The sequence below is a fragment of the Oncorhynchus gorbuscha genome, linkage group LG02, assembly GCF_021184085.1.
Source record: "Oncorhynchus gorbuscha isolate QuinsamMale2020 ecotype Even-year linkage group LG02, OgorEven_v1.0, whole genome shotgun sequence".
Taxonomy (NCBI): domain Eukaryota; kingdom Metazoa; phylum Chordata; class Actinopteri; order Salmoniformes; family Salmonidae; genus Oncorhynchus; species Oncorhynchus gorbuscha.
In genome coordinates this window covers 89,698,605-89,717,117 of record NC_060174.1, presented here as the reverse complement: position 1 = coordinate 89,717,117, position 18,513 = coordinate 89,698,605, and the positions used below count along the sequence as shown (strand labels likewise).

Sequence of the window (18,513 nt, the reverse complement as noted above, 5' to 3'; positions counted from 1 at the left end):
ATTGTAAATAATAATAGAATGTGTTTCTGAACAATTCTACGTTAATGTGGATGCTACCATGATTAGGGATACTCATGAATGAATCGCGAATAATGATGAGTGAGAAAGTTACAGATGCACAATAACAATAACAACTATTCACGATTTATTCATGATATGTAATCATGGTAGTATCCACATTAATGTAGATGTGCTACGGAACATATTTGACTCTTATTTACAATAAAAGTTACTCCAAAATGACACAATAAATGATTGACCATTATTTTATATTGGGCACAACATAATCCGAAACGTAACCAAAACAAACTGCAAATGCATCCAACAAGTTTGTAGAGTCACAAGCTTGATGTAGAAGTTGCGTACTAGGAATATGGGACCACATACTCATCTTTTTGACTAAATTTAACACGCTATAAGTGAATTTGTCCAAATACTGATGATACCTTCAAATGGCGGGAATAGATACATAGTGTTTTAATTTTTCAACAGTGAAACAGATATGTATGAAAATACCCTTAAATAAAAAGTGACATTGTGTGTGTGTGTGTGTGTGTGTGTGTGTGTGTGTGTGTGTGTGTGTGTGTGTGTGTGTGTGTGTGTGTGTGTGTGTGTGTGTGTGTGTGTGTGTGTGTGTGTGTGTGTGTGTGTGTGTGTGTGTGTGTGTGTGTGTGTGATGAGTCAGAGGTTGCTGTCTGAGGTGACAATGTGGTTGACTGATTACTGTGGACTGTAATCCTGCCAGAAGAACTGGGAGTTTGGCACAAGCTATTCCTGAACTGGGAGAATATACTACCACATGTGATATCACTGTCTGTACGTACAATATACCTACAAGACCCAATGACACACATGACACATTTTCTCAGCAGGAATTGTCCAATGTCCAACATCTTTTTCCTGCTTTTTCCCAATCTCTCCTAAAGAGACATATACACACAGAGGGTTGTGTAGTAGATAAAATGTATATTTTGTAGTAGATAAAAGATACAAGAGCTTTCAATACTATTGATCATGAAATATTGTTTCAAATTTGTCTCAGGTTTTAACAACTGCATCCAAGGTGAATGCATGAGATACTACTGAATAACCAAACAATGTGTAGATTAGATGTGACCTGTGAGTTATGCTCTTTTTAACAAAGCCAGTGAGATAAAAACATTTTTTTTTAAATGCCTGCTCAGAAGATGACCCACAGCGGACAATATTATTATTATTATTTTATTTAAACTTTATTTAGCTAGGCAAGTCAGTTGAGTACAAATTCTTATTTACAATGATGACCTAGCAAAAGGCAAAAGTCCTCCTGAGGGGATGGGGATTAAAAAATATATATATATAAAACAAAACACACATCAAGACAAGATAGACACAACAACACTACATAAAGACAGCTAAGACAACAACATAGCATGGCAGCAGCACAACATGGTAGCAGCACAAAAAACATTATTGGGCACAGACAACACCAGTAAGTCTCCACACAAGTGAAAAGTATTTGAGGACACTAAATCCAATAAGTCAATATATAAACTGAACACACAAACAGATTACTTTTATATTCCAAGCCAAGAGACATGCATGCCATTGTTTTGCTTATGGATGTTCATATTTATAGGCGCAGACAGGAACATCATGGATTTGTTTATAGAGTTGTTGCTGACACTTAGTGGTTGACGTTTACGTACTGCACTGCAGCGACTGAACTGCGAAGTGAAGTGATTGGTTGAAGACATCCACGCTGATTTGCTAGAAATCGTGACATTTTTTTCCTATTGGATACTTTTACTCGTAGTTCCTCCCACACCCGGATGTTGTGTTTTTTGGGCTGCTCGAATGGTGATGGGAAATTTTGTATGTTTGGCATAGGCTGGTGTTTTGCACAAATTTAGGCACATTCGGATTAAATTAACTGTATTTCCCTACGTCACGAGGATGCTGCGAGAGGGGAAAGAAGCGTGTCCATTCGTGGAGGACAGTTTCAGCCGCTTTCTGTCCCAGAGTAACATGTACGGACTCTGTCAGGCTGGAGAGCAAGAGTTACTCGCCGCTACTCTGAAAGGAAAAGTGGTCTGTTTCAGGTACCAAGACCTCCAACAGAAAATCAGACCTGTTGCTAAAGAGGTACAGTTCACCTACATACCAGGTGAGGATTAAGATAGCTAGCTACAGAATGTATCCTGCTATTGTTGCATTCTTGCTATGGCTGCATGCATTGCATCGATTCATGTGTTGTGTATGTGTATACAAAATGTGTTGCTAGTGAATTTGCTAATGTGTGTCTGTCGTTTTCTGTCTCCTTAGTTGATGCAGAGATTGTATCAATTGACGCTTTCAACAAATCTTCACCGAACAGGGGGCTGGTCGTGGGAATAACGTTCATCAAGGTTTGCTTATATCCTCTACCTTTCTCCTAGTGAACACATCTGTACACATACAGTGCCTCCGGAAAGTATTCAGACCCCTTGACTTTTTCCAAATGTTGTTACATTGCTGGAAAAACCCACATATTTAATCAAATCTACACGCAATACCCCATAATGACAAAGTGAAAACAGGTTTTTAGACATTTCTGCAAATATATTACAAATAAAAACATAAATACCTTATTTACATAAGTATTCAGACCTTTTGCTATGAGACTTGAAATTTAGCTCAGGTGCTTCCTGTTTCCATTGATCATCTTTGAGCTGTTTCTACAACTTAATTGGAATCCAGCTCTAATAAATGATATTGATTGGACATGATTTGGAAAGACACAACTGTCTATATAAGGTACCACAGTTGACCGTGCATGTCAGAGCAAAAACCAAGCCATGAGGTTGAAGCAATTGTCCGTAGAGCTCCGAGACAGGATTGTTTTGAGCCACAGGTCTAGAGAAGGGTACAAAAAAAAATTCTGCAGCATTGAAGGTCCCCAAGAATATAGTGGCCCCCATCATTCTTAAATGGAAGAAGTTTGGAACCACCAAGACTCTTCCTAGAGCTGGCCGCCCGGCCAAGCTGAGCAATCGTGGAAGAAGGGAGGTGACCAAGAACCCGATGATCACTCTGACAGAGTTCCTCTGTGGAGATGGGAGAACCTTCCAGAAGGACAACCATCTCTGCAGCACTCCACCAATCAGGACTTTATGGTAGAGTGGCCAGCCACTCCTCAGTAAAAGGCACATGACAGCCCGCTTGGAGTTTGCCAAAAGGTACCTAAAGGACTCTGACCATTAGAAACAAGACTCTCTGTTCTAATGAAACCAAGATTGAACTATTTGGCCCGAATGCCAAATGTCATGTCTAGCGGAAACCTGACAGCATCCCTACCATGGGGGTGAAGCATGGTGGTGGCAGCATCATGCCATGGGGATGTTTTTCAGTGGCAGGGACTGGGAGACGAGTCAGGATTGAGGCAAAGATGAACAGAACAAAGTACAGAGAGATCCTTGATGAAAACCTGTTCCAGAGAGCTCAGGACCTCAGACTGGGCAGAAAGTTCACCTTCCAACAGGACAAGGACCCTAAGCACACAGCCAAGACAATGCAGTAGTGGCTTTGGGACAAGTCTCTGAATGTCCTTGAGTGGTCCAGCCAGACTCCGGATGTGTGCATTAGGCCACACAGTAAAATAATTGAAAATTCGTTTTTCTCATGGGCAAGTTCATATAGTACCTCTCTATTTTGGGATGTTTTCTTATGTTTCGTGTCTGCTGAATGATAAGACTATTTTCTCTCTCTCTCTCTCTTTGGTAGATGAACGTGTGTTCACACATCACTGTTTCCATAACACTTGTCTTCACTCCTCCCTCCAGGACTCTGGTGACAAAGCCACTCCATTCCTCAACATCTACTGTGACTACGAGCCAGGGTCAGAATTCAACCTGGAGTCCATTGCACGTGAGACATCGCATCACCTGCTGCAGTAGAGTCACATAGAACACACATTCACATGGTTTTACAGGGTAGTGTTCATTAGGACCACATAGTAAAGTGTTTCAAAATGTTGTACGATGGAAAACAAAATAGTTCAGATAATACCTCCCAATTTCACCCTGTTATGAATCAGTTTCTTCTGTTTCATGCCTAGTGAACATGACCCTGATTAGAGCTTGTTTATTTATCCTCTTCTTAGAGAGCTGTCTGAACCTGGAGCTGCAGTTCACCCCCTTCCAGCTTTACCACACCGAGTAAGTACTGTACACACTATAGTGGGCCCCTATCTAACCCCTATCTAACTTTTGACATAGTTTATACTTCTTTGACTCCTTTCAAGGCCTACCACACATTTTAGGTGCACAATGCACTTTTAAGTTTCAAGTTTTAATGTCATGCACACAAGTACAGTGAAATGCCTTTCTTGCCAGCTCTAACCCCAACAATGTAGTAATCAATATCAATGCAGTACTAAAAACAACAAAGTAGAACAAAACTAAGACAGAAATAAGAAGAATACGAGCAGTAAATAAGCTATATACAGGGTCAGTTCCAGTACCATACAATGTGCAGGGATACTGGAGTGATAGAGGTAGACATGTACATGAGTAAGGTGATTAGGCATCAGGATATATGATAAACAGACTAGCAGCAGCGGATATGATGATTGTGTGTGGTGCGTGTGTGTGGAGTCAGTATAAATGTGTGTGCATGAATGACCCAATGTATGAGTCAAGATTTTACAATTGAATGTATAAAAAAGCCTGGCATGACGATGGTGTTTATCACTTCCTTACATTGTTAATGACATAAATAACAACAGTATGTAACTGTTCCAGAGTGCAGTGTGAAAATGGATGCAGTGAGACAGTGTTTCTGCTCAGTGGTCATGATCAGAGGATTCATCTTTACAAGGAGGTAAGCCTATGTACCTGTGTGTGTGTGCAGTGAGATTTGTGTGTGGGAGTCTAGTAAATGTATCTTCTCTGCAATAGAACGCCTCCCTTCACCAATTTGAAGAGCAGCCAGTCGAGAGACTCTTCCCTGAGCTACAAGAGCTGCCCAGCAAGTTAGTTTGTGTATCCTCTGTCTGCTGTTCTCTCAGTTGTGCGTGTGTGTGTGTGTAACCACTGTTCCCTCTCTTTGCAGTGTGTTGTGGCTTGATGTGCTGAGTATCCCCGGCGGTCGTCGTCTCTCAGCCTTTGGCTGTCAGAATGGCTGTGTTGGGCTGGCTCTGGTGGACCAGACTGGACCTGGTGAGGACGGCCTATACACTAAATCACTATAGGATTGCGCCCCAAATGGCACTGAATTCCATATTTTAGTGCCCTACATTCGACCACAGCCCGTAGGGCTTTGGTTAATAGTAGTGCACTATATATAGGAAATAGGGTACATAGGGAATAGGGTTTATATGGGAAATAGGGTGCAATTTGCGACACAACCTATGATTTGCTAATGTACTTTCCTTTCTGTGTTTTCACATGCGCCTGTGTGGATTAGAGATTGTGCAGAGTTGGCGGGTGCAGCAGGACAGTCCCATCTCCACCGTGCTGCTCTTCCCCCTGTATTCCCGGGCAGAGCCGGCGGACCCTGAAAGGACAGGAGAGACGGGAGGGGACGGTATGGATGAGCAGCACCGATTTGACCTCTGGATATTGTTGTGCCCAAATGGCAGTACATTCCCTATGTAGTGTTATAATTTGCTCCAGTGCCCATAGGGCTTTGGTCAAAAGTAGTACACTATATAGGGAATAGGGTGCCATTTGCGACATAACCTATGATTTGCGGCTGTACTTTCCTTCCAAAAGTCTGGATGTGTTCAAGAGCATCATTCTGCTCAGTCGCTGATCACCGACTGACTGAGCAGACTGACTGATCTACATATAATAACAAACAGTTATTTTGTATGCAATTAGATTTGTAGATCTGTGTTTATGCTCTGTGTGACAAAATTATTAGATAGAAGGAGAGAGCATTTGGTCAGAACCATTCCCTAGCCTACCAGTGGACTAGGTGGAGCTATTGGTATCTTGCAAATTCTATGCAGATGTTGCACCGTCCTACAGTTACCCTACACATAACAACAAATCCATTAAGATTATACCCTAACTAGCAGCCTACCTGTTGGCTTTTGGTCATTGTAGCCTTTCTTTATCATTTCACTTTTCATTCTGTCATTTTAATTCCAGCTTCCATTGATTAGATATCCCCTAACTTGCTTGCCACACAAGCAGAGCAGCTGTGCAATTGTCTTTCTCTCTCCGCATCAAGTGCAAGGATCAGAGCACTTACCTTTTTTGCAACTTTTTCCAAATCATCAATATAGAGTCACATCATGCAGCCCTTATGTTTTTGATTTCTAAAACATTCCCAGTTTTATATAGGCCTAACACAAGTAAATCAACAATGGATTTTATTGTGATGGTGTAGGCTATATTATTAGATTTTGTTCAACTTTTTAAATGTAGCTGTTCCGTAGATGCAAAACATTTGCTCCATTTGTAATAGAATTACCCTCTGACAACATTTCATGACCGCCACAGCCATAAAAAATTTGTCTCCACACCTTTTCTCAGACATTGAGATCGTTGGTTACAACCTCCTGGTGACCAGCAGTATAGAGATGGCCGTCGTGTACAGGTCAGTATCACAGGCCTATTAGAGACTAAGAATACATGAATAAAGAATGCAAGCCATTCGCGAGAGGTGCTTACTAAAGGAACATTACCTTAAAAATCTTATTGCAGTGGTAGAATGCCAGTCATTTGTTTAAAAAAGCTTGTTCATACTCTGTCGTGGTCAGTAAGGATATTTTATTTTGTCCTGGTCAGTGTTTTGTGTTCACTGTGTGGTCCGTGCTCTTTCTAGTCTTCGGTCAATGTGTGGTCAGTTAGGTTTCTATGGTCAGAATGGTCAGTACATTGTGCTCTCAGGGATGTCCAGGAGTATGGTGTGAGTTGCCATGCGTGCCTCTCGGAGAGTGACCAGTGTGACGCAGTGCTCTGTGCGCTGGTCACAGACCTGGACTTTGATGGACAGAAGGAGCTGTTACTGGGAACTTATGGACAGGTGAGTTTGTGGGCTTCTCATAAGGGGAAGAAGGGCTATGAGCAACAAAAAAAAACGTATTTAAACTAATAAAATACAGTGCATTTGGAAAGTATTCAGACCCCTTCCCTTTTTCCACATTTTGTAATGTTACAACCTTATTCTAAAATGTATTTTTTTTAAATCTACACACAATACCCTGTAATGACTAACCCAAAGGTTTTTAGAAAAATTAAAAACAAAAATAATTTATTTACATAAGTATTCAGACCCTTTGCTATGAGACTCAAAATTTAGCTCAGGTGCATCTTGTTTCTGTGATCATCCTTGATGTTTCTACAACTTGGAGTCCATCTGTGGTAAATTCAATTGATTGGACATGATTTGGAAAGGCACACACCTGTCTATATAAGGTCCCACAGTTGACAATGCACATCAGAGCAAAAACCAAGCCATGATGTCGAAGAAATTGTCTGTAAATCTCCGAGACAAGATTATGTCATGGCACAGATCTGGGGAAGGGTATCAGAACATTTCTCCAGCATCGAAGGTCCCCAACAACACAGTGGCCTCCATCATTCTTAAATAGAAGATGTTTGGAACCACCAAGACTCTCCCTTGAGCTGGCCGTGCTGCCAAACTGTGCAATCGGGGGAAAAGGGCCTTGGTCAGAGAGGTGACCAAGAACCGGATGGTCACTCTCAGAGTTCCTCTGTGGAGATGGGAGAACCTTCCAGAAGGACAACCATCTCTGCAGCACTCCACAAATCAGGCCTTTATGTTAGAGGCAAAGATGAACGGAGCAAACTACAGAGGGATCCTTGATGAAAATCTGTTCCAGAGCACTCAGGGCCTCAGACTGGGGCGAAGGTTTATCTTCCAACAGGACAAAGACTCTAAGCACACAGCCAAGACAATGCAGTAGTGGCTTCGGGACAAGTCTCAATGTTCTTGAGTGGCCCAGCCAGAGCCCGGACTTGAACCCGATCTAACATCTCTGGAGAGACCTGAAAATAGCTATGCAGCGGCGCTCTCCATCCAACTTGACAGAGCTTGAGAGGATCTACAGAGAAGAATGGTAGAAACTCTCCAAATACAGGTGTGCCAAGCTTATAGCATCATACCCAGGAAGACTCGAGGCTGTAATGGCGGCCAAAGGTGCTTCAACAAATTACTAAGTAAAGGGTCTGAATACTTATGTAAATGGGATATTTCACTTTTTTCTATTTTTAGAAATGTGCAAAAATTCTAAACCTGTTTTTGCTTTGTCATTTGGCTCCCGTGTGGCACAGAGATCTAAGGCACTGCATCTCCGTGCTAGAGGCGTCACTACAGATCCTGGTTCGATTCCAGGCTGTATCACAACCGGCTGTGATTCGAAGTCCCATAGGGCGGTGCACAATTGGCCCAGCGTCATTAGGGTTTGGTAGGGGTAGGCCATCATTATTGTAAATAAGAATTTGTTGTTAACTGACTTGCCTAGTTCAATAAAAGAAAATACAATTATGGGGTATTGTGTAGATCAATGAGGACAATTAAAAAAATGTTTTTTTTTAGAATAAAGATGTAACGTAACAAAATGTGGAAGAAGTCTAGGTCTGAATACTTTCCGATTGCAATGTACATACCCCTTGATGAGATTACTACAAAAATCTAACCTGATCGTAACCGATAACAAATGACTGATTACTCCATTGATTTACTCCATTTGTCAATTTTTATATTTTTGTTTTTGCTCCACTCTTGGATGTTAGTCAGTGTGTTTTTAAAACTTCTCATCCAAATCATGATTCAAATCAAATTCTATTAGTCACATGCGCCAAATACAACAGGTGTAGAACTTACAGTGAAATGCTTACTTACAAGCCCCTAACCAACAATGCAGTTTAAAAAATGCGAAATAAGAAATAAAAATAACAAGTAGTTAAAAACCAACAGTACAATTACAGTCAATGTGTGGGGGCACCGATTAGCCGATGTGCTGAGGGTTTCTTATGCTTCTGCTCCTATACCTCAGGAGCTGCTTTGCTACAAGTTCCAGCAACCAATGAGAGGAACAGAGGAACAGTTCCAACTGCTGTGGAGGCGGAGCTTCAAGAGCCCTTTGCTGTCCATCATTTACTTGGATTTGACTGGAGATGGGCTGAGAGAGCTGGCGATTCTAACACTCAAGGGGCTACACATACTACAGGTGCATTATCATGGAGTGCCATAGCATGGAGTGTAGTCCCTATAATACATTTTACGTTTACATTTTACACTACCGTTCAAAAGTTTGGGGTTACCTAGAAATGTCCTTGTTTTTAAAAGAAAAGCTCTTTTTTTTGTCCATTAAAAATAACCTCAAATTGATCAGAACTACAGTGTAGACATTGTTAATATTGTAAATTACTATTGTAGCTGGAAACGGCCGATTCTTAATGGAATATCAACATAGGTGGCCCATTATCAACAACATATAGTGTACAGAGGCCCATTATCAACAACCATCACTCCTGTGTTCCAATGGCACGTTGTGTTAGCTAATCCAAGTTTATTGTTTTAAAAAGGCTAATTGATCATTAGAAAACCCTTTTGCAATTATGTTAGCACAGCTGAAAACTATTGTTCTGATTAAAGAAGCAATAAAACTGGCCTTCTTTAGACTAGTTGAGTATCTGGAGCATCAGCATTTGTGGGTTTGATTACAGGCTCAAAATGGCCAGAAACAAATAACTTTCTTCTGAATCTCGTCAGTATTTTCTTGTTCTGAGAAATGAAGGCTATTCTATGTGAGAAATTGCCAAGAAATTGAAGATCTCGTACATCGCTGTGTACGAAAGACCTTCAAAGAACAGCTTAAACTGGTTCTAACCAGAATAGAAAGAGTGGGAGTGCACAACTCAGCAAGAGGACAAGTACATTAGTGTCTAGTTTGAGAAACAGATGCCGCAACAAAGTCCTCAACTGGCAGCTTCATTAAATAGTACCTGCAAAACACCTGTTTTTTTGCAGATAGCCAATGGAATCAAAACATTACTGCACATAACGCACCAATGTAAACTGAGATTTTTGGATATAAATATGCACATTATCGAACAAAACATACATGTATTGTGTAACATGATGTCCTATGAGTGTCATCTGATGAAGATCATCAAAGGTTAGTGAATAATTGTATCTATATTTCTGCTTTTTGTAACTCCTATCTTTGGCTGGTAAAATGTGTTTTTTTTTACTTGGCTCTGACCTAACATAATCATATGTTGTGCTTTCGCTGTAAAACCTTTTTGAATTCGGACACGATGGGTAGATTAACAAGAAGTTTATCTTTCATTTGCTGTATTGGACTTGTTAATGTTACACTTTTCCAAAAAATATTTTTGAATTTTGCGCACTGCCTTTACAGCGGAATGTGTCGAGGGGTTCCGCTAGCAGAACGCCTGCCCTAGAATGGATAACTATTTGTTCAGCACTTAAAAAAAAATATCTTGCGACAGAATTCAGGACATCCGTTCTTACAGTATTCTCCCTGTACACCAAGTCAGAACTGTATGATAAATAAAGGGGGCATATAAGCAGACAATGAAAGCTCTTACAATATTTGATAATTACATTTCTCTAAAAAAGGCTATAGGCTACATGTGCACCACCAAGTCAGAACAGTCGGCTAAATTAGGAGTGGAAAATTGCCCAAACTTGCAATTCGGATGACATATTTTCTCAGTCAGTGCTCGCCCCCCTCCCCGAGTTCCCAGTTGTCTTGAACTCACTGAAGTCTGAGATTTCTGAGTTTCCAGTTGTTTTGAGCGCGGCAGAAGTCATGCTGGATTGAAATCATGGCCAGTGTTGAATGTGTATCCTTTTAAGTTCGGAAAAGAGGCCCTTAAACCCAGACTTGGACCACACACCCACTCCACGGAATATCAGGCTAGTGACTGCTTTGCAATGCTTGCAGTTAGCCACTGATTCCTTCCAAACCACTCATTGTTGAAATTGCGATTTCCAACTTGTGTAATGTTTATGGCGTAAGCACCGATACGTTTTATCTATAATTTCTCTGCATTATTTCTCTTCAAATGACAAGGATTGAAAAGGATTTGCCAGTAGATTGTCAACTTGATTAATGATGATGACTGCTAGCTTGCTAGCTAAGATTTTGAAAGTATGTTGTTGACATTATCGGTCCTATCAAAGCTACTGTAGCTATAACATGATTTGATGTCATTTTATCTGTGGCCAATGACCTTGAGCCTTCTAATGCAACTCTATGGCAGTACCTAAGTGGCTTGAATTTTTCAGCTCTACCCGTAGACTTTGTGGTGTCGCCATGAGTGACAGAACACTGAGCCAACCACGGCGCAATTAGAGAACATTACCAACCCCTACGCTCCGTATTTTCCGCTGGTTGCCCCACTACCACAGAAGGCACTGAGCAAGTTTGAAACGCGTGCATTTTGGAGCTGCCTTACTCAAGAAATCAGTTTAATGTGACTTTATTAAGTCAATTATTATTTAAAAGAAATGGTTTTACATTGTTTGCAAACTGATATGTGACACGTATTAATGCCAAAGTAACATGCTAAAAAAATATATAAACAGGTGGGGCTCAGAACAGGTGGGGTTTTGCACCACCTGCCCTGAATGACGAGTCGCCACTGACTGTATAATCTCTTTCTCTCTCCCACTTTCTCTTCTTTCCATCTTTTCCCCTCTCGTCCTCTCTCCAGCACAGTCTGACCAGCACTGCTGACTTGGTCCTTCAGCGACTGGCCGACAGGGGGTCAAAGCTGGCCCCTGGCTCGGAAGTTCAGCCAATCCCAGAATGGAACACCGAAGAGAGGGATGCTGTGACCAATGAGGAGCAGAGTGCCCCATCAAAGTGAGAGCCAGCTGTTTTTCTTTTTTTCTATTTTTTTCAATTTTAACCTCTATTTAACAAGGCAAGTTCTTAAGAACAAATTCTTATTTACAATGACGGCCAAACTCGGAGGACACTGGGCTAATTGTGCGCCGCCCTATGGGACTCTCAATCACGGTCGGATGTGATACAGCCTGGATTCGAACCAGGGACTGGGGTGACGCCTCTTGCACTGAGGTGCTGTGCCACCTGGGTTACCTGTGCCAATAATGACAGTTTTACCATGAATTATCTACACTTACAACATCATGATAAAAAAATGTTTTTGATGTTGCCTAACATGTAATATTGTCCATATGTACACAATAAATTAACTATATATGTTTTTTGCAATATTGTCAAGAATCTTGCATTTAGGTATCTGTAATGTTGTCAAGACCTGACAGGACTGAAAATAGCTAAAACAACAAATTCACTGACAAGGTCTTATTTTGTTCATGAAGTATTTAGTAATTTTATGGTGTCATACAGCACATTGAAGCAGATCATTTTAATGACTTGGCCTAGAATTTCATGCACCCACCTGATATGGGTCAACTTGTAAAAAAATGTTTAAGGAAAATCACTATTAGTCCTAAATTAATTAAATCCTGTATTGACTTATACCAAACTAATGTTCACACCTGTCATTTTGGTATTATTTTTATAACTCATTTAAAGTTGTTTGGTCCATTTCTGGGCTGAACAAAAGCATACTTCCATTTTATTTGCTATTTTGCTGGTAAAAGTGTGTGTTTGCTCCACTCCGATTAGAAAGTAGTCAAACGTGTTCATGTGAACTTTTCATGTTTCAGGTCATAATGAGCTTTATTTATCCTATGCACGAGTTGGCTATCAGAAGGATCACACTATCAGTTAACCTAATTCATAAGTAGCTTTAGGGCCTATTTACAATGTCTCATTTAAAAAAAACGTAATCAATTAAAAGCAGCATAATTTGGCTGATATTTTCATTTTGTTTGAATGTGCAAATTTTGCAAGCTTCTTGCCTTTTCGGACCAGAAAGGCCATAGGACTAAAAAAGTGGATGCTGAACCACGTGACGTCAGCTTGTTCTTGTGACAACCTTTCGGTCGAAGAAGATGACCTGGTGTCTCGTTTGCTTCATCTCTCACCGGTCAGCGGCAGTGTGGTCTACTTCACAGCTTTCAAAGAATATTTCCCTCATGTACTTCAAAGACAATAACAACAGCTGAACTGCCATGGACTTTACTGTACATGTTTATCCCAGAAGATGGCGTGAAGATGACTTAAATATATATATATATATTTTTCCCGGGCTATTATTCGCAAATCTTTAAAATGTTTATCTTTTTGATAGGTTAGTTCATCAGTGTCACTACTGACTTACGGCATTATTTTAATGCACCTTGGTGGACTACTGCGTATGAATCACAGGCAAGAGAACACCACTACTGAACACAAAGCTTATGAAGTGACAGGCTAATGAATGTATTTCACTCAATGGATTTTTATATTTAGCTTTCTGTGACGCTCTATCAGCCAACTGCAAGCAGAGTCGAGAAGAACAAGCAGGACCGAATGCGCTGTGTTGCCTGTCATTTTGGTGTTCTCAAAGAGGAAATCGGAGACATTTTAAGTCTAGAAGGAAAAACTTGGATCATTTTGTGAGAACTCGCATACATGTAATGTGGTGAGGGCGTTGTGGAATAACGCAAATAGGCCTATACAAACTGGTCGGAAAATGATGGCCGGTGGAGCAGTTGAACAAAACGGGATATTCTTGAATCCTCTTCATCACAATCAACAGTCCTACATGGAGTCAGATCCCCCCGACTCTCGTAAACGACCACTAACTCCGACGGAGGAGGACTGTTGTACCAAGCGCACAAACACGGGAGGTAAGACATTGCACACCCACCGGAGGCTACATTGTATTCCGCGTGATCAAGCAGTAACTAATGTTTTAGTTACTGCTTGATCACAGACGCTCTTATCCAAAGTAACGTGCAAGATCAATTAGGGTTAAGTGCCTTGCTCAAGGGCACATCGACATATTTTTCACCTAGTTGGCTTGGGGATTTGAACCAGCGACATTTCAGTTATTGGCCCAGCGCTCTTAACCGCTAGGCTACCAGTCGCAAACATTGGGATCCTATAAATACATGGTATGACATCTGATTGACATAGTAGAAAATAGTTGCCATAGATCAGCAGTTTCTAAGGCCCTCAGTAAATGTAACATGTCATCAGCCCATTACATTTGACAGAGAACTTATCTATGGCAACTATTTTCTAGTATGTCAATCAGATGAGTGGAACATTTATGTTGCAGACTCATGGGACCTCAGAAACATAGTAAATGAGATGGTCACTGATAGTTCACTTCAGAAAATACCACTAAGGAAAATCATTGAAATGTTTTTCTTTAGAAATGTGATCTGTGAACATCCATAATTTAAAACTGTCACCAATTGACTATCAGAGAACAACAACTTCTAATACATTATGTACCTGTCATAGCCATTTACTTAGAAAGCCACGGTTTGCTTCTGCAGAAATAGTCTCAATAAAACTAACACAATTTACCAACCACTCCATAGCACACAATGAAATCTTTACACCCCAGAGCACCCAATGTAATTCACTTATCGGCTACACGCTAAAATAGGTTACCTACGTAGTCGTAAACTGGTAGACAACCACATAGAGGATGGAAAAACAAACAGAACTGATTGACAACAATTCAAACGCACTTTTGTGTTTTCTTGTGAAATCACAAAATTATGTGATTGCAGCATGTTGATACAGCATTTAAAGCATTAATTTGAAACTTTGTTCAGGGGTAAAACAAATAGCAAACCCGAAATAGATAACCTGCAATGTGTTGCTCACACGTTTGCAATATGACTCTCTAAAACGCTAGTGACATTTCAGTAATATCATTGAGGATGGTGCTGTTGGTGATGGCAAAAGCATTACTCCTTGTTTAGGCAAGTCCCCCCCCCCCCCCCCCCACCACCAATTTTTTAATAATAAATGTATGAGGTAGCCCATAGAAAGGGTTATTCTAGACCAGCACACAGGGACCACTTATTCCATTAGTTGGTATAATATGGTAATAGTACAGTATGTCTGCAGAGAATAGGCTATTTACTTTTTACCAGGTGGTGTAGCCTACCAATTGGCTGTGTCTATCTTTGGATGTTACCGTGTAAGGCACCAAGAATGTAATATCTAACAACAAATAATGTCAATCTGTAAAAATAAAATGTATTTGAGGGATTAAGTTGAATTAGAATTGATAAAATATATTTTCCTCCACGAGATAATTAGACGATCTGTGATTTTCTTCACTGCAATAATTTCAAACACAAAATGTCCACATTGCATTTTTCCATTATCCATAGAACAGTCAGAATGTATATCGAGTTTTAAGGTTGATGTGATCTTGGTTGTATTATAATTGTATTATCATCAGATTTCATGTCATTGAGGCTATTTAATAGATAAATGATGATACATATACGTAATAGGTTTTTTTTCTTGATGATTCTCAGCCATCTTGGTCATTACATTACACATTGTGTCTGATATGTATCACATCATTCCTGTTGATCATTAACATGACTGCCAGTTACCATAAAAAAGGAGTAAGCTGCTGGAGGTTTCACTGCTGTGTGCTTATTGTGCATTTAGGATTGCTGGAGAATTACTGCCCAACTCGAGGAGGAGGAGGAGGTAGCCTATTTCTTTTTCCTTAAAAAAAATCATCAACACCCCTCTCCTCAAAACTAACATTTTTCATTCATTGCTCATGCTAATTTAGCCTGTAATTACCCATGTCCTGGATTAGGTATGATATGGTAATGTTGCTAATGGAAAGGTTGGCAGAGGAATGTGAGCTGGGTTCTTGGGGGGGGGGAGGACACAGGTGCCCTTGCAGAGCAATGTGACGTGAGCGGACTATGAATTTGCCAGGTGGCAGAGGGAGAGATGGGGGAGCCTACAGAGAGACAATGCTTATGTAGCCACACCAGTGAGTCCTGGTGACACAATTAATGGTTTATTGGTATAATTTACTGGAAGACGGTCGCAAAGATGTTTATTTTCCTCAGTTATTACCCCAGTTTGCTCTATGATTTAAAGACATTGGAAATGTATCTAGAAAAGGAACAAAGCGGCAAGACAAATGGTACTAGTATTTCTAGAGGTTCCCTGGAAATGACTACTGAGCAGAGCCAACCCCCCCACCCACACAGGATACTGCTCTCTATAGTCTATACGATTTATAGACGTAGTGATTGGCTTCGTCACCCTCCTCCCCCCACCTACACCATTCTGCGGCACTGCCATTTGCAGTGGTTGATGAGCCCCCCCTCCCGCTCAAACATGGCCGTCTGAGGGAAGAGGGGTGGGAGAGATTTGGAGAGGGGTGGTACGGAGCACACACTCAGATCACTCCTCTCCTCCTCCACCATCATCCACTCACTACATCCACACACCTTTTCAATCATCACTCAAGGTAACCCCACGCTCTCTCCCATGAAACGCACAAACCAACCCCACTACCTGTTTCACTTTTGTAATTTTCAACGGAAAAAGAAATTGAATGGGCCGCTACGCTTTATAGTGCTGCGTCAAAAGAGGCGGACTGGGGGAGAAAATCTAATTTTTGGGGGACAGGCATTGGGGGGTGGGCGCATGACGTGCTGGTGGAGGAGGCTGCCCATTGGCCAGACGAGTTGTCAGTCGTCCACGCTGCTGCAGACGGACGGGCCACTCGATGAATATGGATGAGAGCAGTGAAAAGGGTGATGCGGCAGGGAAGACCCCCCCCTTCAAACCGGTGCAGGCTTGAACAATGCGTGGCGTCTTTCACTGAAAACACTGAGAGCCTGCATTAGCATTTTCTTAGACAATTGAAGCTCTGACCAGCTGCAGGCATGACTTGGATGTTGCGGTGAAATCTTCTTTTTTTTAACCCACTGATGTATTAGACCTCGGTGAAAAAGGTTGACTGGCCGCATTCCTCAACGCCACCATTTCACCTATGACTAGCCTAACGTTAAGGTACCCTTAAGAGATTGTACCCCGGCATTTGATGGCGATCTGACAGAGGATTTTACCAGCAGATCTCAGAATGGGTAAGAGCCAAACTGTTTTTGTTATGACTTGTTGAATTAATTTATCACACTCAACTCTTTTATATTTGATTACCTGAAATCTCATCTGCTCATTATTGCCCGTTTTGTTCCATCGTCCTTGCTGCCTGTCAGCGGCAGGTTGGTCCATTGACATGCAGAGTGGGTATTTGGAGGGGTAGTGGGGGGGTGGGGGCCCACCCCCGTTGAGTGACTTCACTAAACACGTTTGGCTCGTTGTCTGTCTCCAAGCTGTCCCCCCAGTATTAGATGCATGGGTTTGAACTCAACACCCTCGACTGGCTTAACGTTAGCTCCCCAACATGCCCCATACTGCTCCCATTCCCCTGGCGGATTGCAGCAACAGATTGCCATGTTTACTCTACCACATGACACCATTGAAACCTGTTACTGTGATTTTTCAGACACTAGGATGGAATTAATTATTGACTAATGACAAAACGCTGCTGTGAGGGCAATGGAGCGATTCTCAATGGTATGCTCTCCCATGCTGGTTTCACCCTGGTTTTAAGACACATAGAAACGGGAACTTGTACACTCCTGCCAACACAGGTCTAATAGAGGGCATTTCCACTGTTCCATTCCTATTGTTCAGTTTGCCCTGTGTGGAGAGATGTAGTAACATTTGTCCCCTGACTGACAGTAGAAAAGAGCCTGTAGCTCCATGAAGACAATGTCAATGTCTGAGCAATGGTCTTTACTTTTTCATCAAGGTCATCTATCATTATGTTTCTCTGAAAGGGGAAGATGAGCAGAGTAGAACGCAGAAATCCAAGCAGAAAAGGGCCTTGGCTAATGATATGGTTTGTGTCAAAAGTGTAATGCCGTCATAATGGTTTCTCTCTGATTGATAAAGGAATGACAGATGTTCTCAGAAAGGCTAAATCATAAATCAGTGTGATTTACAATATAGATGTGTTGACGGACTAGACATGTTGAATGTAAATGTTGGTTCTAGTAGTTTTAGTAGTGTGTCCGAGGTAACAGAATGAAATCTAATTGACTTTGGATTTGAGAAATCAACATGTCATGACTGTATTGAGAGACCCAAATGGAACACGAGGGGCATTTGAAAAGAATCAGTAGAGAGCTGACACGTAGAGGGACTGTAAAATCCCTAGATGTCACAGTGACACGTTCATTGTGATCAGGATCTAATGATCCCATTTTGGAGGCAAACAGAAGGTCAGTCTTAGAACAGTGACATCGATGTGTGCAGAGCTCTATCCATCCATCTTCGCTGGACAAGCCTGCAGATCCATCCCCCTGCATGAAGCTACACAATGACGACAGAGGCAAACACGCATCTTGGTGTTGGCACCCAAAATCACCCCTAAAACTAACAACAATGTCGTGATATCGTCAATATATTGTTGTGCTGGTCTGTATTGGAAACACGTCTGTATGCATATATGAACAGTTCTTTGAACGTGCCTTCTTGACAGAGTGACGTCACCCTTGTTGCTGGTTGAGGCATTGAAGAGGTCCCAAAGTGACGTCATTCATTGAAAAACG

General features: G+C 41.3%; 2 protein-coding genes across 4 annotated transcripts in view; both read left to right on the top strand.

The window, feature by feature from the left end:
* Window positions 1-1,817: 1,817 nt before the first annotated feature.
* kptn (kaptin (actin binding protein)) lies at window positions 1,818-12,195 on the top strand. 2 transcript variants are annotated; one of them, XM_046326291.1, is made up of 12 exons: window positions 1,818-2,146; window positions 2,305-2,387; window positions 3,801-3,885; window positions 4,121-4,175; window positions 4,761-4,839; window positions 4,917-4,990; window positions 5,071-5,177; window positions 5,425-5,544; window positions 6,501-6,564; window positions 6,858-6,993; window positions 8,990-9,163; window positions 11,682-12,195. In XM_046326291.1, exons 1-12 carry the CDS (start codon window positions 1,936-1,938, stop codon window positions 11,835-11,837), a joined length of 1,344 nt encoding a protein of 447 aa, XP_046182247.1. In that variant the 5' UTR covers window positions 1,818-1,935; the 3' UTR covers window positions 11,838-12,195. The 2 variants fall into 2 exon arrangements, with proteins under 2 accessions (XP_046182247.1, XP_046182256.1); XM_046326300.1 differs by having other exon boundaries at window positions 11,687-11,857.
* A 788-nt stretch (window positions 12,196-12,983) lies between these two features.
* Window positions 12,984-18,513, top strand: part of LOC124012533 (RNA-binding protein Nova-1-like) — a 28,202-nt gene continuing 22,672 nt past the window's right edge. Inside the window, exon 1 of one of the 2 annotated variants that reach the window (XM_046326269.1) lies at window positions 12,984-13,734. In XM_046326269.1, coding sequence (XP_046182225.1) covers window positions 13,578-13,734 — 157 coding nt within the window. In that variant the 5' untranslated portion in view covers window positions 12,984-13,577. Of the gene's footprint in view, window positions 13,735-16,670; window positions 16,981-18,513 lie in introns of those variants that run through there. The other variant, XM_046326278.1, reaches the window with a different exon arrangement.